At 46.1% G+C, this 24347-nt stretch overlaps 3 protein-coding genes across 4 annotated transcripts in view; 2 read left to right on the forward strand and 1 right to left on the reverse strand.

The window, feature by feature from the left end:
• Positions 1-883: 883 nt before the first annotated feature.
• On the reverse strand, positions 884-9318 carry cdk10 (cyclin dependent kinase 10). The gene is made up of 13 exons (XM_084453010.1): positions 9110-9318; positions 8632-8704; positions 8414-8485; positions 8155-8257; positions 5289-5370; positions 4451-4518; positions 4135-4187; positions 3701-3770; positions 3468-3527; positions 2894-3017; positions 1810-1949; positions 1524-1576; positions 884-1390 (listed from the first exon to the last, which is right to left on the reverse strand). Exons 1-13 carry the CDS (start codon positions 9200-9202, stop codon positions 1296-1298), a joined length of 1086 nt encoding a protein of 361 aa, XP_084309136.1. The 5' UTR covers positions 9203-9318; the 3' UTR covers positions 884-1295.
• A 2147-nt stretch (positions 9319-11465) lies between these two features.
• On the forward strand, positions 11466-18639 carry chmp1a (charged multivesicular body protein 1A). 2 transcript variants are annotated; one of them, XM_084452536.1, is made up of 7 exons: positions 11466-11606; positions 12206-12225; positions 12318-12395; positions 14463-14609; positions 15730-15858; positions 16012-16228; positions 17073-18639. In XM_084452536.1, the coding sequence occupies exons 1-7, from the start codon at positions 11600-11602 to the stop codon at positions 17276-17278; spliced, it is 804 nt and encodes a 267-aa protein (XP_084308662.1). In that variant the 5' UTR covers positions 11466-11599; the 3' UTR covers positions 17279-18639. The 2 variants fall into 2 exon arrangements, with proteins under 2 accessions (XP_084308662.1, XP_084308663.1); XM_084452537.1 differs by having other exon boundaries at positions 16012-16208; positions 17073-17213.
• Positions 18640-20629: 1990 nt separating this feature from the next.
• The window catches only part of slc10a3 (solute carrier family 10 member 3), a 3830-nt gene continuing 112 nt past the window's right edge, over positions 20630-24347 (forward strand). The window contains exon 1 of the mRNA XM_084453108.1: positions 20630-22483. Within this exon, the coding sequence (XP_084309234.1) occupies positions 20945-22366 (1422 nt within the window). The 5' untranslated portion in view covers positions 20630-20944 and the 3' untranslated portion in view covers positions 22367-22483. The remainder of the gene's footprint in view (positions 22484-24347) is intronic.

Genomic DNA, 24347 nt, shown 5'->3' on the forward strand with positions numbered 1-24347 from the left:
ACTGGAAGAGTCAATTGACACGCTTCATTTGACTTGCCTCATTTGACGCTCCTATGGCGCACTGCAGGCGTCAGCTTTGATAGGGAGCTGATTTAATTTAGACTGATTAGTCTCCATTTGACGCTCCAAAATGTAAACAAGTTGGGAGTAGAAGCGTCAAGGCAGTTTGACTCGCCTCAAAACGCTTTTGGTGATCGGCCATTTAAAACAATTGGTGTACTTCAAAACGCTAGCGTCAGACTCTTCCAGTGCGTCTGGGGCTTAACGTCGCTACTTGTCCACGCATGGTTCTATTACTACATCCTCTATCAATCAATCAAAGCTTTATTTGTATAGCGCATTTCATACCCAGAGGCAACACAATGCGCTTTACAGAGAACAAGGGAGGTGGGCAGACATCCCACCCCTACATATTCCAGAGGGAAGCAAAAAAACAGTAATCACCCGGGGGCCATTACTACTACATTGCGAGTGTTGGTGCAGCTGTGTATGTGTATATATCTGAAGGACATTTCCAAAGTCTAAAGACTATTTCGCAGTCTACAGTACAAACAGTATTACAACTAATAATTAACAACTGAGTTTATTATTTTTTTAAGCTTCTGAGTTTAAAGTCAGAATTTCTGAGAAAAAAAGTCAGAAATAACTTCTGAGAAAAAACTCAGAATTTCTGACTTTAAACTCAGAAGATTAAAAAAAAAACTGCTGTTGGCCCTAATGCTCTACCGTAATTTCAGGCTGCACTCCTACATACATTTGCAATTTATTCCACACGCACAAGCATTTGGAAAAGCTCTTTATTCCAACTAAACACAAAGCTTCAGTATCTTTGATCATTTAAAGAGATAAAAAACAACTATATGTACATGATCACAGCATAGAACATCCTGCCTTACATCCGTCTTTCTTGGCTTGCAATGATCCATTCACAAACAATAGAAAACACGGAGGAGAGGTAGCAGGATGTTTCATCACTCATCCACAAACTGGTCGAAACGGAAAATTCGTCAGCAAAATGACCCCTCAAGAACGGTGTTCGACTGAACTTTAAATCAATCTGAGGGAGCTTCAGATTCACGCCGTGGATAAAACTGCAACATCGCAGCCATCAAGCTGGGAAGCAACCCACGCTGCAAGGCAGAGCAGGGGAATAATATACAGCTTACTATAAGATGCTTTATGGCCATCCGTCTCACACTATGTACACGTCCATATAACATCTGGGAGAATGTCACTGTCGTGCAGAATTCCAGAATTTGGAATTCCGATTTCCGTCACGTGTTCCTGTGTCGTGGTCACATTTTGCTGCGTTTCGATTGGCTGTCTATAGGAGGGGCGGCTCTTTTGTTGCGGTGGTGGGGGAAGGTGGGCATCAGTTCAGGTTCACACGCTACAGAGAGAAGAGAAAGACAGGAGGCCATTGACACTCTTCAACATAGCCCAGAAACAACATAGTCCTCTTGGTCCTCTTGGATATACTCACGCAGAGGTATACCCTCCATAACCCGGACCCCTATACTCACGCAGAGGTTTCTCCTTGAAGTAGGAGCTGTCCAGACTGTCCTTAGCTGTGGCCCTGGGGGGAGACAAGGACAACGTCTCACCATTCATATCCCCTGGTTGAATCTTGTGTTTGGTGTTAACCTGCTGTATGTCTGCCCCAGCTCTTTGTAGAATGTATTGCTGGCATCACAGGAGGAATTTCCATGTGATATGGGCAATAGGTCAGTAGCAGGGTCAGTAGCAGGGTCAGTAACTAGGTCAGTAGCAGGGTCAACAGTTGCTTGTCCCCAGTGCGGTGGGCGGTACCTGCGCTGGGGGTTGTACATGAAGAGCAGGTTGAGGAGGCGCAGGCCGGCGTCAGACAGCCAGGTGAACTTGTTCTTCAGGTTGTTGTAGGGCTGCTTCCTCAGACTGTACTGGCCAACCAGAGGGAGGCAAGTGAAGCCCTGAGACACAGGAGACATGGCACAGGATGGAGGCATGCAGTAGAAGACAGACAACTTCCCCCTGGGCCCAGGGGCCACGAGTTCAAAACTTCGATTTTGAAATCCCATATTTTGTGATCCAGGATCAGACAACTCTTGTCCCGGTATTTCAAAGCAATTGAGCATAGGATCACCTTCAGATTCAACTTTTCAAGATTAGCCCTACCTGATCTTGATAATCAGCGCTTTATCAGGGCCGCCTGCTGATTTTTCTCTCTAGGCTTAATGAGACTTACAATGAGAGATACAATTGTCAATAACTAGGGCCTACTTAATAATTACTTTAGATGTTTATCACATATGGACTAGTGCCTATTATTTTTAGATAATTGTTTGATGATTCAAAATGTAATATATATGATTGATATATTTGTAGAGATAATCTTGTGATTATAAACATATTTGATTCAATGCACTGTTCTGAGAGGTAGGCTAAAAGCCACTGTAAATGTTTTGTTATTTCATAAATTATATATATATGAATGTCATAAGTATTATTTTAATTTACAATCGTGATTTTGAAATGAATTGTGTACTATATTTTGTTGGGTAATCCACTCTAAATCCACCCTTCTACTGGGATCAAGGTAATTCAGATTTTTTTTGGGATCAAAATGATCCCAATCCTATATTAAAGTTTTCAACTATGTGTTCTGAAGATTTGATCCAAATAAAAGCTAGGATTCAATTAACTGATCTGACTGGATTCCCAATCCTGTTTTGTTTGGTTTTGAACCCATTTGTAGGATTTGATCCAATCCGATTGGCAAAATCTGATCACTTTCAAACCTCTGGGCCTTATGCATGTACTGTGTGTGTGTGTGTGCGCACGTGTGTGTGTGTGTGTGCGCACGGGTGAGTGAGAGAGATACAGAGGAAGAGAGAAATACAGAAAGACATCTTACTGGCCAGATGTTCTCATTGGGTGTGCCCAGCAGCTGAACGACAAGGTCAACCTGTTGGATCTCGGAGCTGCCAGGAAGCAGGGGCTTGTGGGCCAGCAGCTCTGCCAGGATGCACCCCACTGCCCTGGAGAGGAACACCCAATACTGTCACACACACAAACACACACAGGGTACATAAAGTAAACCCTGAGATTGATCAGAAAAAGGATACTCTCCCTCTCTGTCTATGTATATCTGTCTACTGTATGTATATCTAATGTTGACATTCAGATGGGCCCCATCTGAATACTTGGTTGACACTGCTTGTTATAGACCTCTAGGTGATCGTGGCTTGACGCTGCAATGGAGGGTGTGAGGTAGAGGGGAGGTTTGTTTTGGAGCAATGGGCCTAATCACTGCTTATCCTTAAAAACAGATGTAACTTCATGCGTATGTGTTTGGAGCAGCAGAACCAAAGGTTAACGCTATGGGTCCCAGTATGAGCTTGGACCAGCGGGTCCATTTGTAGGTCAGCAACTGTACAGTGCCTCCCTCGGACGCCAGTCCTGTTTAAAAGGACCTTGGAGATCCTCACCACATGTCCAGGGCTGTGGTCTGGGTCTTGGTCCCCAGGAGCAGCTCTGGTGCCCTGTACCTGGACACAGGGGGGGAGAAGAGACAGAGTGAGAGAAGCGAGAGAGAGCAAGAGAGAGAGGGGGAGACAGAGAGCAAGAGAAGAGAGAGAAGGACAGAGAGAGAGAGTAATTAATTAGGATTACAGGAAGGATTAGAGCCAAGTGTCAGAGGGAGAGATGAGAACAGACTCACCATAACGTCACTACCTTGGGGGTCATGGGCTGGAGGGGCACGCCGTAGACTCGGGCCAAACCAAAGTCCGCTAGGGGGAGGGGAGGGACGGAAGATGCCATTAGCCTGATGTAACCCCCGACACCAATTTGTGTATTGGTCATACACAAAACATGTGGAAAATGAAGGGAAATAACTGGCAGTAGGCATCTCATGTCAGTTAACAAATCTACCTGAATCGTTGGAGTACATAATACCACACACAAAGGAATTGTAAAGTACATTGTTATCGTGAGAGTTCATGTACCTTCCATTCTTCAATTAAAGGTAAACATCTAAATGAGTTCATGCTGTATATTTGTCTAAATATAGAGAATATCCAGAGAGCCTCCTTGGCCCAAGCACATTGCAGCACACAAGGGTTAATCCACTATAATGTGATGATGATGACTCACCTATCTTCACACAGCCCTTGTCAGTCATTAGCAGATTGGACACCTTCAGATCCCTGTGCCAAGCGGACGTGACAAACAATCTCAGAGCCTCACGTGTGTTACTGATACTGTCTCCCAGCAGTACAGTACATCCTCCTAATCTGGATCTCCTCTGAAGAGTCTACGACTGTAGAATGTATAGCGGCAAGACTGTATTGTACATGACATGGCCCAATAGGATATATAACAACTATAATCCTAATCACAATCTTAAGCATTACAATCCTAATCCTTCTCTCTTCTCTCCTATTCTATGACTGCGGTGTGTTGTTAGGACCTGTGCAGGATGAAGTTGAGGTGCAGATAGTCCAGGCCTCTCAGCAACTGCAGAACAATACACTTCACCTGAGGGACAGAAGCGGACATGACTAGTAACAACACACGCTCACAGACAGGCTTCCATACACCTACAGACAGGCTGGCCTATGGCTACGTACGTTTATTTTCATTTATTTGTTTATTTTGACGGGACAAATGGATGCATTAAAAACATCTATACACGACAATGTGTAAAAAAAAAAAGCCTGATTTAGCACAAGGCTATATTCCATCCGTAGACCCCAACAGTAGTCACATTCTCCATAATGTAACACAAATAAATTATCACAATAACATTAAGACAAAGTAAAACAAACTACAATACATGGGCACAGAACACACTTGGACATTAGAGGCTAGTGTTAGGACATTAGAGGCTAGTGTTGGGACATTAGAGGCTAGCGTTAGGACATTAGAGGCTAGTGTTAGGACATTAGAGGCTAGTGTTAGGACATTAGAGGCTGGTGTTAGGACATTAGAGGCTAGTGTTAGGACATTAGAGGCTAGCGTTAGGACATTAGAGGCCAGTGTTAGGACATTAGAGGCTAGCATTAGGACATTAGAGGCTAACGTACAGGCTTGCATACACCTACAGTACTACCTATGGCTACAGAAAGATTCTATCTGACCTAAAAAGGTGCTGTACTGAAAAAAGGTTCTATGTGGAAGATGAACAACCTGGTAAAGGTTCTACATGTATATGGAAGCTTTTTTCAGAGACCTTTCTATTGTTACAAATGGTGCTATATACACTACCCCTTTAAGAGTGTACAGTCATGCTGAGCAGTGCTACCAACCTGGGCCTCTGAGAATGGAGTCTGCATGTTCTCCAGGAGGCTGGCCAGGTCCTGCTCACAGTAACTCATCACCAGGAACAGGCTGGACAGAGAGAGAGAGAGGGTGGGTTAGAGAGAGAGATACAGAGAGGTGGGGGGAGAGAGAGAGAGATACAGAGAGGTGGGGGGAGAGAGAGAGGGTGGGTTAGAGAGAGATACAGAGAAGTGGGGGGAGAGAGAGAGAGGGTGGGTTAGAGAGAGAGATACAGAGAGGTGGGGGGAGAGAGAGAGGGTGGGTTAGAGAGAGAGATACAGAGGTGGGGGGAGAGAGAGAGGGTGGGTTAGAGAGAGAGATACAGAGAGGTGGGGGGAGAGAGAGAGGGTGGGTTAGAGAGAGAGATACAGAGAGGTGGGGGGAGAGAGAGAGGGTGGGTTAGAGAGAGAGATACAGAGGTGGGGGGAGAGAGAGAGGGTGGGTTAGAGAGAGAGATACAGAGAGGTGGGGGGAGAGAGAGAGGGTGGGTTAGAGAGAGAGATACAGAGAGGTGGGGGGAGAGAGAGAGGGTGGGTTAGAGAGAGAGATACAGAGAGGTGGGGGGAGAGAGAGAGGGTGGGTTAGAGAGAGAGATACAGAGAGGTGGGGGGAGAGAGAGAGGCAATATTAGAAGTATTTTCTTGTCCACTAAAGCACTGAAATGAAATTGAGACAAATGTAGAAATGCCAGTTTCATGACTTGGTGTATTAGATACTGTACTACTAAATCTCTGTGTGGGGAAATTGGGTATTATTGCTGTGAAATGTATCCCAGTCCAAATATTTTTAGGTGATTGGCATGACTTGCACATAGTCATCTGTGGGAACAGTGAAAACAAGCGCCAGGGGAATGCCTAACCCATGTCTAAGCCATGCCAAACATGTAAAAATATTTGGATTACGATACATTTCACAGGAGAGCATACTGAGACTGGTAAGATTACAACCTGTGCTTCTCGTCTCGGAAAACCACTATATCATAGTTTTTCCAACACATTTACGTATGCCCCATTGACTTCCATTGTAGCCCAGTGAGAGCCTGCATAAAAACTGCAGCTAGCACAATACTGGAACGATCAGTGAAATTATGGTCTCTATGTTTCTGGTTCATGGTAGACAGACCACAAATAGGGCTAAATGTCAAAAATAGCACACTACCCCCTTTAAGGTTTTAGAATGGCCTTCCCAAAGTCCTGACTTAAACCCTATCAAGAACATGTGCTGAAGAAATAAGTCCATGTCAGAAAGCCAACTAATTGAGCTGAACTGCACCAATTTTGTAAAGAGGAGTGGTCAAAGATTCAACCAGAAGCTTGTGGATGGCTACCAACAGCGCCTAATTGAGGTGAAAATGACCTAGAGACCTGTAGCCAAATACTAGCATTGCCTTATGTATATTTTTGACCCAGCAGCTTTGGTCATATTTTCAGAAGACCCATATTAAATTCATAAAAGAACCAATCTTCATGATTTTTTGTGACAAAGAAGTATGTGCTCCAATCACTCTATCACAGAAAAATAAGGGTTGTAAAAATTATTGGAAACTCAAGACTGCCATGACATACATGTTCTTTACAAGTGTATGTACACTTTTGACCACAACTGTAAATAATGTTCAATTGATAAAAGAGCAGAACCGGTGTAGCATAGACTGAGAAGTGTCCCCTGACTGAGACATAGGATATAGGTGTGGTGGTATAGACTGAGAAGTGTCCCCTGACGGAGACATAGGATATAGGTGTGGTATAGACTGAGAAGTGTCCCCTGACTGAGACAGAGGATATAGGTGTGGTATAGACTGAGAAGTGTCCCCTGACTGAGACAGAGGATATAGGTGTGGTATAGACTGAGAAGTGTCCCCTGACGGAGACAGAGGATATAGGTGTGGTATAGACTGAGAAGTGTCCCAACTGAGACAGAGGATATAGGTGTGGTATAGACTGAGAAGTGTCCCCTGACTGAGACAGAGGATATAGGTGTGGTATAGACTGAGAAGTGTCCTCTGACTGAGACAGAGGATATAGGTGTGGTATAGACTGAGAAGTGTCCTCTGACTGAGACAGAGGATATAGGTGTAGTATAGACTGAGAAGTGTCCTCTGACGGAGACAGGCCAAGGAGCAGGAGATGGCCGTTAGGGCTGACAGGAGGGAGAGAGAGCTCCTGGAGCAGCTGGAGAAGGAAAGGGAGCTCTCTAAGAGTCTCCTGGAGCAGGAGGTGGCGGAGGAGGAGTGGAGGGCAAACCTCGCCACCCTGGCCGCTCGGTGTGCGGCTAACAGCATGGTGAAGGCCTAGGCTGAACTCCTGGTGCAGAGCCACCAGGATGAGCTGGAGGGGGTGGTCAGCAGGTTGGCTCTGGGGGACCTGGAGATGGCCTCTCAGGCGGCCAAGATCCAGGCAGCGCAGGAGTCTCTGCAGGTAAAGACCGCCCTGGTGGACACCAAAGCAGGCTGGGAGGAGGGCCTGGAAGTCGGGGTGAGAGAGTGGGAGGCAAAGGGGCAGGCCGGCGCTGCCCTGGCTCTGCCAGGCCAGAAGAGTGCAGAGGCAGGGGTTCAACTCTTTGAAGCCCGGATGCTGGAAGTCTCTAGGAGTGCCGTGGAGGGGGCGGGGGGGGGGGGGGGGCAGCTGGCCAGGAAATAGAAGTGCCCTCTGCCCAGGGGAAGGAGGTCATCTCCCTGAAGGCAGAGAAGAGGGAGGCCCTGACATGCCCTCAGCAGGGAGGGGCGCTGTGCAGGGCCAGCCTCATCAATCTGGGAGACAACTCCAGGAAGTGAGATACATAATGAGAGACATTAGTATACCAGTGTGTGTGTGTGTGTGTGTGTGTGTGTTTGTGTGTGTGTGCTGCTCCTACCTCTCCAGGTGGCTTCCTACCACGACCTCCTTCAACTCTACGATGTTGGAGTGTCTGAGTCGCAGCAGCAGCGTGATCTCCCTGAGACTGCTGATGGGGATCCCTAGAAACCGACCAATCAAACAGAGGACATCAAATCAGACGATAGTCAGACAGACAGAGCCAACACAAACCCATACTGTAGCAGTCCGATGAATGCACACTGTACAGAGTCTCATTTCACGGTTGACTGACACTCAAGCTGCCAGAATTTTCCTACCATCTTTCTCCTTGTCCATCCGGACCTTCTTCAAAGCCACAATCTCATCCGACTTGGTGTCTCGGGCCCTGTCTGCAAACAGGACACACACACACACATAATGTACAAATGAAGAGGCCATGGATCTATCAGATAGCTCGCTGTCATTAAAGATGACTATGTGCTGGGGGATAGTTGCTGTAAATTGCTTGATATGAGGAATAATTAGGACAACTTACACACGATTCCATATGTTCCTTCCCCAATTCGGTTCAGTTTCTCAAATTCCTTCACGCTTCTACAGTTCCCAAACTGAAACATATGATTATTGTGTATAGCCATTTAGATTTGTACATTATGTGAGTAGGCTACAATGATTTTAGGCAATGCCTTCTGAAATTGTAGTCTGCTGGGAAGAGGGACAGCTAAAGATGCACGCATACTGCGCTCCAAAAACATATCCCAGGTGAGATGATTAACTCTTGGCACCAATTAATCCCTTGAATCCAGTGCTATTAAAATGGGGAGTGCACAAGATGGGGACATTACTAGGGTATACCCATGACGCCCATCGCCCTTTTGTCTGACATGCAACCTCATCAACTTATGAAGCTAATTAGACTTGTGACCCCGGCAGTGACATACCACGTCACACAAAGTAATGTGAGGAATGGGTAACTAAAGTAAGATAGTTGGATCCTATCTAGTGTTGCTCACCCTGTCTTTCTGCGGGACTGTGATCGTTCTCTTGTTCTTGATCGACTTCAGCTTGATGGGGTCCGGTTCTGTATCACCGGAGGCGGTGTCCATCTCGTACGTTGTTTGGACACCTTGGGAGCCTAAGCGTATTAACAAAAGAGTGCTTTAAATGCACTTTCCACTTCACTATAAAGAGGGAAAATATAAATAGCGGAGAGCTGGAAATATTCTTGCCAAACACACGCGTAGAATATTGTCATATGGGTGGCCAACCACGTGTTTTCCCGGAGTTCGAGCAGTGGCACCGTGGTGAACAGAGTTGGCCCATAGAGAGCGGCTGATCCTCAGATCAGGAAGAGAAACATCATGTTCATCATCAACATCATGATATAAACACAGCATACATACTTTGTAATAAAATGGTCCCTTTTGGAGACATATACTGTATGAGAGCTCACTAAGCAGTTTCTGTATAATGATGACCAGACCTTTTACCTATAGGAGCTAGATAGATAGATGAAAGGCTTCGCTATTGGGGTATGGAGCTATGATCTCCATATTGAGTTATAACATTTCTTTGCACTGACCATGATACCTTAACAAAGATATCTAGGCTTTGCTGAGGAAGGGTTTACGACCAACAACTATGGGCGTTGAGCTGGGCCTCCTCTCTTTGACAGCATCAGCTATGGTAATGGTGGGTTGAGGAGCGTTGAGGTCCTCTCGGGATGGGCCGGTGATGATGATGTTGGGGGGCTTGGGTGGAGGGTCACCGGCCGAGGAGGTCTCACTAGTGGACTCCGCTGGCTTGGAGGGTGATGCTTTAACACAAGCAGGTGGGGAGGGTTTTAATATCATCAATGGGGGGGGGGGGCAAGGTCAGATAAGCAAGTATCACTGTTTTTCAATAGCAAAATATCTACCATTAAACCTAAAGAGAACATGGCGTACTATTAAAACCACATGACATCTTAGACCTCATGGAGCGGCGTATTTGCTTTTGACTTGACTGTCATATCATATGTGAAGACAGGAAGCACGTACACAAATCATATGAGGTTCCAGGATTATTTTTGTATACGGTACTGTAGGTGTCCATTCATGTCCTGGTTCTGTCTGGTTCCTGGTTCTGTCTGGTTCCTGGGTCTGTCTGGTTCCTGGGTATACTCTTTCAAGCAAATTGGATTGGGCTCATTCCCTAACAGTGTTAGAGCCATGGCATAGAGCCAGTATGGAAACTCTCTGAACTCCTTCTGTTGGCTGAGAGAACCATTCACAGATAAAGCCTCCACACGTCTGCAGATATGTAGCCTACTCTAGCTTATTCTAGCTTATTTTGGACAGATATCACTCTTACTACACATATTTTCATCTCATTTGCACTAAATTTGGAAAAGTAAAGATTGAATATAATAATTTGTGCCTGACAAAAACATAGTACTGTTAATGTGTGTAAACGCGTTTGGTTTTATGACACATGGCAAACTAAATTATTGTTAATGACAAAAAGGGAAATATTATGGACATTGTACAAGATAGACCAATATACTATACTTATTGCTGTCCTGTGTATGCTCTTGTGAATCAGACATAGTGTACACTGACATACACTACAACATGATTAGGCTATGCAGAATGAAAACAATATTTTAGCATGAAGAGGTATGGGCTATGTGATCATTGTTATTTTGACAGCTTAATTTGACATCACAGTAATTCCACAGTTTTATTTGCTTACCTGTGTCTATTGACATCACAGTAATTCCACAGTTTTATTTGCTTACCTGTATCTATTGACATCACAGTAATTCCACAGTTTTATTTGCTTACCTGTGTCTGTTTGCTGGCTCGCTGCAGACCCCATCAGACCGTGGTCAGCACTGCCCAGATCTCCATGCTAGTGTGTGGGGGCGTGTAGCCTAGTGTCCTCTCTCCTCTCTCCCCTCTCCCTCTCTGGGAATCTCAATAGAGAGACTCGCACATGCTTAGTGCCTCCTTGTCACAACCACTCTCTCCCTCCTGCTGTCTGTCACTCTATTTATTTCTCTCTCTCTCTCCCTCTCTCCCTCTCTCCCTCTCTTAATCTTTCTCATGTCTCTCCCATTTATTTTTCTCTGTCCAATGAGAGAACATCCTGCCACATACATAATCAGTTTTACCAACTCATTACCGTAAATGAGTGGGTGACAAGGGGTTAACTTAATTTTTTACGATACGGATCGTCAGATGACCTCCAATATGGCGGCTTCCTGCAGAACTTCATTAACACGGTAAACCTCTCTCACGTGACTGTTCAGAATCAGGAAATCCATGTTGTTGCACACTCGTACGGTAGGTGGCGCTGTGAGCACCTCACGCTGGTTCACGACTCTTAAACTGAGAGAAGAAGAAGAACAACAACCAGGATATGAATCTCAAACACGGAAAATCAAAACAAATATAGAAATTAGCTCATTGGCAATCTGACAGATATTGTGCTTGATTAAGTTAGTCTAACGACACGGAGACATGGACGGTAAGCGATGATCAACGAGTCATTCGATGAAATTGTCAAGTTTAACCCAGTTTATCTGTACTAGCGGCCAGCTAACGTTACTCTCTAATTACTGTATAACTAACATTATATACCTTTTACACTTTTACGTTTTTGTATATTTTGTGTGCTCACTGCCCTATGGAGAAGTTAATTCCATTAACGTACTACCGAAATGCCTTGAACTAGTTCAGCTAATCTAGCTCACGTTAAACTAGCTAACGTCCCAACCCAGTAGGCCTAGGCTGCTAGGGTTAACTAACCTAGCTAAAGTGTAACATGTGATCTGACATCACGTTAGTGCTAGTCTTATATTAGTTATTTAACAGTGATCCGTTTGAAACAGATCATTGATTGATGTAACTGTCATATCTGTGCGTGTCATAAACATGTCTGATGTTTTTGCTCTGTCCTTATCTTGTATGTTTCTATATGTGTGCATTGTTGTCTTGTGTTGTTTTTATGGCTGTTTTATGAGCTACGTGGCATTTGAATTTCCTTCGGGATAAATCAAGTGAATCAAATCAAATCAAACTGTGTGACACGCCTCTGTTCACCCCATCTTCTCCTCCTCCCCACAGACACACTCTTCCAGCTGAAGGTAGGTAACCTTGAAAATGATGGATGTGTTATTTCCTGGAGTTTGCCTTAACATGGTCCAGAACATCTCATTTCTGTTACTCTCTCCTACAGTTCACAGCGAAACAGCTCGAGAGACTGGCAAAGAAAGCAGAAAAGGACTCGAAAACAGAACAGGCTAAGGTTAAAAAGGTGAGTAGACCCAGCAAACACACAACGTCAGGGAGACGTTCAGATCATGTCTTAATAACGTCCGTCGGTCCAGAACCCCATTTGTACGTCTGCTGGACCCCTCAATATTCACACGTCTGGCTTGGACCCCTCTAAGACGTCTGTGGACGTGCAGAACGGGTTCAATATCTGAACGTCTAAAAAAACGTTCATTCTGGCTCCTAATTGGATGTCTTTTGACGTCCGAAAAAGACCTAAAAGACGTCTTTTAGACGTGTTTTTGCTCACTGGGGAGGGACAGTGTTGGCTGTGCTGTAGCTGGGAATGTAACACTATAGCCAGGGTTGTTGGTGAAACCCCAACCACTGGGGTGTGATCAGGGTGTGGCTGGGATTCAAGATTCCTTAATTGTCACATCTAATGTACAGTGTAGAGTAACAGTGAAATGTTGCTGCTGACTCTTGATTAATTGTATTGATTATGCTCAATACAGATGAACTCCAATACTCAAATTTACAAATTACACAATAAGTACCATTTATATACAGTATAAAGATAAGGGTAAGATAAAAAAGATACCGGTCTTGATGGGTTATGTACGTGCTATATATGGATATAAATAAATAAATAAATAAATAAATAACCGGGGGTGGTCTGGGTGTGTTATGTACATGATAATAGCTATAATAAATAATCCCGTGTGGGGGTGAGGTGTATTGACATTTGCATTGCATGCGGTTATGTTATACACTAGATATTCTGATCCTGTGGGCATAGTGGTACTCTATGGTAGATAGTCATTCAGGTGCTGGATGGCTTGTGGAAAGAAGCTCTTCCTTAGTCTCTCCGTGCTCGCCATGTGAGTGCGTTATCTTTTCCCTGACCGTAGCAGAGAGAAGTCTGTTGCCTGGGTGGCTGGGGTCTTTCAGGATCCTGTTGGCCTTGGTATTGCATCTTCTGGAGTAGATGTCCTCACAGTGAGGGAGTGGCCCCTCTACGGTACCTTCAGCTGACCGTACCACTCTCTGTAGGGCCTTGCGATCCTGAGAGCTGCTGTTCCCGTACCAGGTGGTGATATTCCCAGTCAGGATGCTCTCGATCGTGGATGAGTAGAAGCTCCGTCGGATCTGTTGGGACGCTCTGAATTTCCTCAGTTGTCTGAGGTGGTGCAGTCTCTGACGTGCTTTCCTCACCACAGTGTCTGTGTGTGTTGACCATGTCAGGTCCTTGGTGATCTGGTGAAGGTTCCTGTACAGTCGTGCGTGTACAGGGAGTTCAGTAGTGGGGACAGCACACAGCCCTGGGGGGCTCCCGTGTTGAGGGCGAGGGAGGATGAGGTGCGGTTGCCTACCTTCACCACCTGGGGTCTGTCTGACAGGAAGTCCAGGATTCAGTTGCAGAGGGTGTCACTTTTCCCCAGGACCCTGAGCTTGGTGTTGAGTCTGGGTGGGGTTATAGATACAAGTGTTGAAAGCTGAACTGTAGTCAATGAACAGCAGTCTCACATAATCCGGCACGCTCCCCTTGCTCTTGTCTAGGTGGGATAGGGGGGTGCGGAGGATGTGAGCTATCGCATCCTCTGTGGATCTGTTGGGTCTGTATGTGAGCTGTAGGGGGTCTAGTGTGCTGGCCAGTGAGGAGCAGATGTGTTCCTTGTCTTGACCAGCTTCTCAAAGCACTTCATCAACACGGAGGTGAGAGCTACCGGGGGGTAGTCATTGAGGCAGGCTGGTCTGGGCTTCTTCGGTACGGGGATGGTGGAAGACGGAATGAGTTAGATAAATAGATACTTTATTGATCCACTGGAGGAAATTGTTTAAATATATCATGGATGCCTTGAGCTGGAGGCCACTGAAAGCACAAAGGAAATACAAGTGAGGAGATCTGACATTAAACAGGAGAGGGCAGTGGAGTATCAAATAAAGGTGCATTGTCCTGTACTAGTGTAAAAACAGTGTGCACACCTTAACAAATCTGAGCTTCATTCATAATGTAATAGAAAATTATAAAGTCCATGCCTTAGTGTCCTATATTGAAAATGTTCTTTGTGATATGTTGAGCATGCCCTGTTTGTGTTCCCTGTACCAGTCTCTGCAGCAGAAGAACGTGGAGTGTGCCAGAGTGTATGCAGAAAATGCCATCCGCAAGAAGAACGAGGGCCTTAACTGGCTGCGCATGGCATCTCGCGTCGACGCCGTGGCCTCTAAGGTCCAGACTGCAGTAACTATGAAAGCGGTGAGTTAGGCTGAGATTAAGAGATGAGATGGCACTGTCATACCAGTATCTACCATTTTCACAAACAAGGTTTTCATTTTCAAACAAGTGCACAGTGAACCTGTTGTCCTCCACCCATGTACAGTTGTTGAATGTCTAAGTGGATTGGGCTTTTCTGGTTTAGATTTTATTTGGTGAAAAGGTGTTTGAGCAGGGGTGAAAATTTACTTTTTGGCTCACGGTGAGTCACCTGCCAAGGGGACTGTAGATGAAAAAATCTACCGTCCAAGTATATATTTTTTTCAGATAGCCTTCTGAAATCAAGTCGCCAATTGGAAATTTTACCTGCATTTGGCCGGTGGCAGGTGTTAATTTTCAGCCCTGTGTTTGAGGGTTGGTTTTATAATATCATGATTCATATTACCTATGTTTTTACATTTTAATTGACTATTCAAGTCACTTTGTAGATAACGTGATATTTTATTTTGAAAAACGAATATATGAAATATTTTAAGTGTTTAACTGTGAAAAGTAGAAGGGCCCCTGAGCACTTTCTTTAAATTCTGGAATCCAGAAAATGGTACAAATGACTCTCCTCAATTATCCGGCAAATATGGAATGTGCACCAGTCAGTTTTTTGCTTGCGTCCTGGCAACGTGAAGCAAATGCAGTTATGCTTACCTGTATGGAAGTTTTTTAGTGTCTTTATTCAAATGGCAATGCATTTTTCAATTGGCAATTCAATGTTCTATTTTGTCATGCAATTTGAAAATGCAAATTGGGATTGCATTTTCATTTTCAACTTCTGCGTGCATTATTTCACGTGCCCGACCGACTGATTGCAAATGTACTTGTTAATTGGAAAATGTAATTGTGGTGAGCGCCCCCTGGTGGTCGGCTCCGGTACATGTGTGACGGGCATACTACATGTGTGAGGGACGACTGCATGCACCCACAGACGCACAAACGGACATACAGGGTTAAATCCATTTCATCAGATGAAGGACAACTAGCCTTTGTTTTTGTGGATTCCTCAAAAAGCAGTAGTCATTTTGAAAGCAGAAAATCAGGATTTGGATAAAGAATATAATGTACAGTAGTTCACCTGATTATTCTAATCTGTGCATGCGTGTGTTCTTAGGTGACTAAGAATATGACCCAGGTGACCAAAGCTCTGGACAAGGCCCTGGGCTCCATGGACCTGCAGAAGGTGTCTGCCGTCATGGACAAGTTTGAGACACAGGTCCAGAATCTGGATGTACACACCTCGGTGAGTGAGGTGTCAGTGTCAGAGTGGGGCATCAGAATCGTGTGTGTGTGTGTGTGGGATCCGAATAATTCACGATGAACCAACCTAAACCTTTTCCTTTCTCATCCATCCACTCAACCCACTCCTTACCCATACACACCCATGCCCACACAGGTGATGGAGGACTCGATGAGCTCGGCCACCACGCTGACCACACCCCAGGACCAGGTGGACGACCTGATCGTCCAGATAGCGGAGGAGAGCGGTCTGGAGGTGATGGACCAGCTCAGCCAGCTGCCTGCCGGGGCCTCCTCTCTGGGGGAGAGCTCTGCTTCACGCGCCCAGGACAAAGAGGACCTGCTCTCCCGCAGGTACAGCACCAGTCTGAGGGGTTGGTCCAAGTACTGATGCAGATGCTAGTTGGTATTGATGTGCGCAGTATTGGATGGGAACCATGTGAACACTGAAGGCTAACATTGATCTCTCCTGTAATAAATCCAGAGTTCAAACTGTTTTACTGGTATGCTCTGCCTTGGTAGGTAGGTAGGTAGGTAGGTAGGTAGGTAGGTAGGTAGGTAGGTAGGTAGGTAGGTAGGTAGGTAGGTTGGCAGGCAGGTAGGCAGGTAGGTAGGTGGGTAGGTAGGTAGGTAGGTAGGTAGGTAGGTAGGTAGGTAGGTAGGTAGGTAGGTAGGTTGGCAGGCAGGTAGGCAGGTAGGTAGGTGGGTAGGTAGGTAGGTAGGTAGGTAGGTAGGTAGGCAGGTAGGTAGGTAGGTAGGCAGGTAGGTAGGTAGGTAGGTAGGTAGGTAGGTGGGTAGGTAGGTGGGTAGTTGGGTAGGTAGGTAGGTAGGTAGGTAGGTAGGTTGGCAGGCAGGTAGGCAGGTAGGTAGGTAGGTAGGTAGGTAGGTAGGTGGGTAGTTGGGTAGGTAGGTGGGTAGGTAGGTGGGTAGGTAGGTGGGTAGTTGGGTAGGTAAAATACCTCTGCTACTACTGCTGCACAGTTTAATTACACATTCTCAAATGGTTGAAAAAGCTTGCAAACATTGCAATGGTAGCACATCTCAGTTGTTCAATTCAAGGAGGACAAAATACTCACTTTTCACATGTTTATTCATGAAGCCAAATTGCTTGGGGCAGTTTACAACGTTGGTTCCTGGCAATGGCAACGGTAGCCACAACAAACAGGTTTCCATGTACGCAGACTTATCTCCCTCAAATAAATAACCCTGTGTTGGCAGGTTGGCTGCGCTGCGGAACTGAAGCCCTCTCTGCCGTCTCCAGGACGAGCTCACGAGCGTCTGATGGCTGCTGGGAAGCAGATGGGCGGAGCACGCGGAGGGGGTGGGGGGCTCTATTGAACTGTTCTTACCGTGTGAACCTAATGAGCCTATTGATTTCCATCCCCAGTTCTGTTTATACATACTCTCACACACTCTGGCACTGAGACTAACACCTGAGATGGCTCATCTCTCTCTCTCTCTCTCTCTCTCTCTCTCTTTTCTCTCTCCCACACCTTCGGCCTCTGTCCCCCCATCTGTCTGTCTCGTTCTACCTCCCTCCTACATCTCAATCCCATCCTTCTCCATATCTCATATGTTGTACAGCAGCCTTTCTCTTCTCTCTGTTTACCTCCTACAGTGGTTTTTCACTTCGTCTTCTCTTCAGGGCTTCCTGAAACACCCCCACTTCCCCCAGTCAGTTTTTCTTGTCGGTCTAACATCTACAGTATAAGCAGATCACACTTGTTTGGTCGTATGTTTTCCTGTGTACAAAAACATTTACAAAATGTTCAAAAATTATAATGGGAATGACATAAAAAAAAGACTTTATATACATTATATATAGTAGGGGAGTTAGTTATCTGGCGCTTATGGGTGAGCGGTTTGCTAAGTTGATGACTGTCTTTAGAGTGTCTGCTGCCAGTCAGGTCCAACATGATTCAGAGGGTCACATAGAGCTTGGGAGGGAATGTGGCAGGAAACCTGATCCACGGTAGCTCTTTCACTCTGTGATCTAACACACCTTACAGTACACACACACAACACCAAGAGGTAGGAGGAGAATCAGGACACATACACAATATAGTTTATCTTCCCTTTCAAACTCAGCAGATTTCATAATAACACTATTACCATATCACCATCACCAACATTGCTGTTATTTCTCCATAAAACAGGGGACAATCCTCCATCATACATTATTCTTTTCAACTAGTCAAATCAATTATTTTTGTTCTCATTTTTTGTTCAAATCGTATTGATTATTCATGCCTGCGTTAACTTTGAACATGATCGCCTTATCGGAATGAAGGTGCTTGCCTAGGTGCCCCTCTCAGTGCCTGTATGACAGTAGCCAGTGGAAGAGCAGTAGGGATTGGCTCCTATACATATTTACATGCACATACACACACATGGTGGTGTGTTGCCATAGCAACAGGGATACCCCTCTATCTCGAAACCTGTCACATGTGAAGCCGATGTGTTGCCTCCAACATCAGGTTGCCATAGTCACATTGTCACTCTGGGGAATGACTGTTTTGTCGGAGTTGGCTGGTGGTGAAGCGTAGATGTTGATCCTGGATCAGTTTGGGGTTTCCCCATTGAAGGGTTGTATTTGGGATGTGGGGGAAGGGGAGCTGGTCCTGGATGTCTGTGTAGGGGCAGCCTAGCTCATACATTTCCATTCATTCATTCATTCATTCATTCATTCTACATGGGGAAGGGGTTATTTATACTTCCAAGTCATGTAAACTTTGCAGTGCTTTTGTTTTTGTATATTTATCTTGTGAAAATAAAAGCCCTCTGATACAAATGATCTGTCTGTAGTTAACTCATGTTTGTCCTGCATTTATAGATGCAGTTTGACATTTTCAGGCAGATAGCAGTAAGGTGCCTCTACTTTCTTCTGTACTGGCTGCAGTACACCTGTTCTTCTGTTTCTGTTTAGTTCAGGTTTGCCATTGACTCTGAACTCAAGGGTTATGCTGGAGAAATGGGCCCTACTGGATGTGCTCCCCCTACAAGTGATTGTGTACTGTACATAAGCTGAGGTACTGTACATAAGCTGAGGGTTTCTCACTCTACCGACATGTTGGCTACAGTTCATTAAGTCCACGCTGCGTCTCTGTATCCAACTCCTGTGTTTTGGGTTTCTGCCGGGCAGAATTGTGCGATCATTTCTCACTGATCATGATTGGATTAAATACAAATAAAAACGGGTCTGGGCAGAAATTTGACCTATGGGATTTTCTTTTCTTATCTCCCTCCCTTTGAGTACCAGAGCCGGAACAATAACACCCCGGGCCATTACCACCGCTCTAAAGGTCAGCAGAGCTCCACACACACACACACACCAGCAGGTTGTCGACTGACATGTTTTCACAGAACACCCCTGTCCTCCCCTTCTTTGGGAGTCAGTGCGAGTCTCTAGAGAACATGGTCCTGACAGGAAGTAGGCCACACAGGTCAACAGATAACCGCTCACTCCTACACACTGGAAAGTGGTGACACTTGAGAGCTATGACGGTAAGTTGATGAGAATGCTGACTGAAGTAGGAACCACTCACTGACCTTTCTGAAGATGGAAATCACATGCTACCTATAGGCTACACCCTTCACACTGTGTGTGTGTGTGTGTGTGTGTGTGTGCGCGCGCTTGTGTGTGTGTGTGTGTGTGAGAGTGATATGGCCTCATTATGCTGAGAGAATGGAGTTTCCCCAATACAAATGCCAGTGTCAAATTTCACAATTGTGTTTGTTATGTAAAAACTACACTATTAGCCAAATAACTTGGCAGAGACAAGGAACTGATATTGTGTGTGTGTGTTGTGGGTCTACACTGTGTTTGAGGCTGACCAGGACAGCAGATATACAGCAGGGTCAAGGGTCAAGATACACTGATTGTGAAATAATGCTGCTGACCCTGAGGCATTGCAGAGACTCCACAGATCATACAGCTGTCTGATGTAACCCAACCATAGTGTTATGAACAGAGCACAGCAGAGATGGGGTGTTGTCTGGGTAGACAGCCAGACATCAAACAACTAGAACTGGGACAAATGAGCTCTTCCAGCCCCTCTGGTGAACAACCCATGAAAACCAGGTCCCCCCCCCCTCTCTTTAGCCTGACTCTCTCCTTCTATTTCAATTTAAATTCATTTTTTAAATTCAAATGGCTTTATTGGCATGGGATACATTACCTTCTATTATTTATCTCTCTCGCGCACACACACACACACACACACACACACACAAAGAGGGAACAGGATTTTCTTGTGGGTATTTTCTTCAAGGGTAACATCAACAAAGAGACAATAGATTGAGCAATCGTGTGTGGCCAAAATGACGCCATAAAACAACCCTTCTAAATATAGTCTGCGTTTTTATTTTTGCATACTATAGTGTATACACAAGGCCTATAGATTTCATTTTTTATTCCTTCAGTAGGATTATTTACTGAATGATAAATTTACTGAATATTTTATTTATTGTCTTCCATTTTGCGTTAGTCAGCACGACCTCCTGCATATTTCTGGTGTGGGTCCCCCGTGTGAAGCCGAGGTGTTCCCTCCCTCTGAACCACGAGAGACGCACAGCCGCAAGACCACCCCCATGAATAGATGTTTCTCATGTGACGCTGGTGCTTATTTGGTGAGGGATGGATAGAGTTAACGCTTTGGCGTCTTCTCATTGGATCAGAGATGGGTTAGGTAGAGTGAGAGGGGAGAAGCAAGCAGGTTAACGGCGGCGGCGAGGATGACAGTTGCCATCGAGCGGAGAGACAATAAAACCGGATAACGGGAGAGGCCACGGTTCGCCGAGGCAGACATTTTTTCTTAGGAGACAACGAGAAATTGTCTTAAAAACGATAGGCTATAAATATCATTTATTTTCGTACGGGACTGAAGCACTGTAATCGGGAAGGGTGGGGTGATGTTTAAGTTCCGGTATAAAGAAGAGAGCAAAATGGGAACCAGGCGGAATGTGGAACCGGCTGCCGACGCAGATAGAGAGGATAGGAGAAGTTTAATCGCATCCAGGGCGGTGGTATAGACCGATCAGGAGGTCCAGGCGGTAGAGACGCGTGTCCCTCTGTCCCGTCCGTCAAAACGATGAGGACGCTATTTGCATTTTGTTGTCTCTTGATGACAGGAGGAGCAAACCGGTCGACGGCGGGCAGGTCCCTAACAAACAGCAACAATCATACAAACGTGACGGCCGACAGCAGCAGAAGCTATATTGAAATCGGGGACGGCTCCTCCCAGGAATTTGAGTTTCCCGAAAACACTAAGGGCGTGATTGTAATCTCCAGTCAATACCGGGGCGCCGCCGCAAGCAGGAAGGGCCGTGAGAGCTGGAAGCAGACGGTGAAGGTACGGTCCCTCGACCCAGAGGTCCTGTCCATCCTGAATGTTACCGACAGTGGGCACGCTGGGCCGGTGAAGAGTTACATTATCAGCATACGGTCCGGTTTGCCTGGTCGTGCACAGCTTCTCATCCAGCTCTTGGACTTGGACCAAGACTCGGCCCAGGATTCTGTCCCGGTTCTGATTGAGGAGAGGACGGACTACTCCATCAGGGTGGCGCCTGCCAGCGATGACCCGGGCTCTCGGCTCCTCCAGTCGGGCGGCCTGTCCCACTTCTCTGAGAACCCCGTGCTGTTCGCCTTGCTGCCCCTCATCTTCATCAACAAGTGTGCCTTCGGGTGCAAGGTGGAGGTGGAGGTGTTGCGGAGCCTCGTGAAGAGGCCTGTGCCCCTTCTCCTGGGCGTGGCAGGCCAGTTCCTGGTCATGCCGCTGTACGCCTACAGCCTGTCCCAGCTCATCTCCCTGCACAAGACGCTGTCCCTGGGCCTGGTCATCACCTGCTCTGCCCCCGGCGGCGGCGGAGGCTACCTCTACAGCCTGCTGCTGGGTGGGGACGTGACGCTCGCCATCTCCATGACGCTGCTGTCCACGGTGGTGGCGGCGGCCGCCATGCCGCTGTCGTCGGCCTTTTACGGCTGGCTGCTGGGCGTACACGCCGCGCTCCACGTGCCCTTCGTCAAGATCCTGGGCACGCTCCTCTTCATCGCCATCCCCATCTCCCTGGGCATGCTGGTGAAGCTGCGCCTGCCTGGTCTCACCCGGGTCCTCCTGGCCCTCATCCGCCCTTTCAGCCTCGTTCTCATCGTAGGCGGCATCTTCATGGCCTACCAAATGGGGGCGTCCATCTTGGCCGACGTGAAGCCCCAGATCGTGGCGGCCGGGGTGACGGTGCCCATGTTCGGGTTGGCGCTGGGGCTGCTGATGGCGAAGGTGGCGGGGCTGGCCGCGCCCCAGAGGAAGACGGTCAGCATCGAGATCGGCGTCCAGAACAGCCTCCTGGCGCTGGCCGTCATGCAGCTGTCGTTCCGGCGGCAGGAGGCGGACTTCGCCTCGCAGGCGCCCTTCATCGTGGCGCTGAGCAGCACCTCGGAGATGCTCCTCATCGTCCTCGGCCACTTCGCCCACCGCCACATCTGTGGGCCGGCCGTCCCCAGGACTGACACCTGATCACCAGACACGTGGAAAGTAGTTGAGGTGCGTTTGATTTCCCTGACAGAGTCTGGGACAGTTCCACAAGCCTTCGGGAGTGGGACTGCTGCTCATGGGATCGTGGTCATGTGTGAGGTAAATCAAAGGCACCCCAAGTATTTGAAAGTATTTGACCCTGATCTGTACCTGATTGTAGCCTCTCCCTTGATTGTTGTTCTGACTGACGCCAGCCGTCTTGTGGAGGAGAGAGGGCCCCCCCAGCCTAGGCTACAGATCGCCCCAGAATAAGACCCAGAGAAAACACACAATCACAACCACACTGTACACACGGAACAGTGAATGGACATTTTTGTTGCTTTATTATTTTGTTGTTTCTTGAAACCAAAGGCCTTTTATCCTCCCCACCCCCAAGCCCTTCCGCCAATACCCTTTCTTTTTCATCATTTTTTAATCAGACAGTACTGTGAGGTACTTCATGTAAATAAGCATATGAAGAGAAATACCTATAAAAGAAAAGATATTTTTCTACCAGATTTTTTTTTCTAATTGAAATGATTGATTTGTATCATGTTTACAAGAGGTCTGTGTCTTATTGGAATGGGAATGATTTGGAAAACTGGGAATGTTTGTTGGATGGGAATTTATGGTACCTGAAAAGGATTGCTACTGATTGTTTTTTTCTGGATTCAGAGGTGGTGGTTATCTAAGAATCCATGTACTTGAATAAAAAGAGGAGAAAATAAAATACAATAAAGGCATTTATAAAAGCATAATTCTTAAGTGTCAGAACAGTGCATTTGGGAAGGTCTGTAACATGCCATCATGTCAATGTGATGTATGGCCTTGGTGCTGTGATGGATGTGCTACTTTGTTTGAGGAAGTGTTTCTGCAGCAAAACTGGTACATTTGCATATTGGTGGCAGGCTTTGCAAGTTTGTGGCCTTTTTCGTGCTGAACGTGTCATAATACTTGTTAATCATGTACAGTTTACTCTTCAGAGGGACAAGGTCCACAGTTTATGAACCCTTTTTACTACTGAAAACTACTGGTCTTCCATTCACAGGAAAGAGAAGAGAGGGCGCTGCATGTGAGAGTGCATGTTGGGACAGGATACTGTACAAAACAGCAGGTGAAACGCTTGAAATATATGCAAACTGTCAAGAAAAGGTCCATGTGGATCCACTCTGGCTAAGGCAGGCTTGATGCCTGAGGGAGAGGCAGTTTTATGTAGGACTGTATTTCCTGTTGACTTTCTCTGTTGGTTTAATGGGCATGTGTGAAGTGCCTTAATAATTAGTTTCTCTGCATATAGTGGAAAACCGTGTTTGTGGTGAGAACTGTGCTGGGTTGGCACAGAGTGTGAGTGGGCCCACAGGAATGTAGCACAGTGAGCCTATGGGCTCAACTCAGCTGTTTCTGAGAGGTTTTGGCAAAGTTTACATTCAACTCCAGTGTGATATAGGGAGGTATTTTTCTTTGTGTTTCCTATATTGATAGATGGAACTTGAGATACAGTATGCAGGTGACACACACACACACCACGTGAATAACTGATAATCTCCCATCTTTTCCAAGGCAGGACAATCATGTGGATATAAAGTTATCACATATTCACAGTAAGTTGTTGCACAGTGAAAACTCTTTAAATTTTTTTTTTTTACTGCACCCACAAACTTCTCTGTTTAGCAATTCCCACTAAACCTAATCTTAAAACCAGTGGATTAACACACAACATGTTGATCCTCTGGATTGGACAGATCACAAGATGAATTCACATATTGAGGCACAACCAGACCATACATTTCTCTTCTCTTTCTCTCACTGTCTTCAGCCACCCCTTCTCCTAGGAATCCCTCCGAGGAATTCCACACTAACTAGTCCATCTGCTCCTACCGCACTCAATGAACTCAATGAACAGGCCGAGGGAACCGGTCCCTATTGAGAGATGTCAGACAGTACCTGTATGGCTAGTTTGACTCTGGGTGAAAGTTTGTCTGTT

Source organism: Borostomias antarcticus (genome assembly GCF_949987555.1).
Source record: "Borostomias antarcticus genome assembly, chromosome: 18".
Lineage (NCBI taxonomy): Eukaryota > Metazoa > Chordata > Actinopteri > Stomiiformes > Stomiidae > Borostomias > Borostomias antarcticus.

What these genes read in the sequence shown, in the direction of transcription:
- chmp1a (XM_084452536.1), top strand. An exon ending in AACAGGCTAAGGTTAAAAAG is followed by an intron (nt 12,396 to 14,462) that starts GTGAGTAGACCC and finishes TCCCTGTACCAG; the next exon opens with TCTCTGCAGCAGAAGAACGT. An exon ending in ATCTGGATGTACACACCTCG is followed by an intron (nt 15,859 to 16,011) that starts GTGAGTGAGGTG and finishes ATGCCCACACAG; the next exon opens with GTGATGGAGGACTCGATGAG.
- cdk10 (XM_084453010.1), bottom strand. Translation starts at nt 9,202, where the DNA reads ATGGACACCGCCTCCGGTGATACAGAACCGGACCCCATCAAGCTGAAG. An exon ending in CTCCATTCTCAGAGGCCCAG is followed by an intron (nt 4,519 to 5,288) that starts GTTGGTAGCACT and finishes TCTGTCCCTCAG; the next exon opens with GTGAAGTGTATTGTTCTGCA. An exon ending in CCCAAGGTAGTGACGTTATG is followed by an intron (nt 3,528 to 3,700) that starts GTGAGTCTGTTC and finishes CCCTGTGTCCAG; the next exon opens with GTACAGGGCACCAGAGCTGC.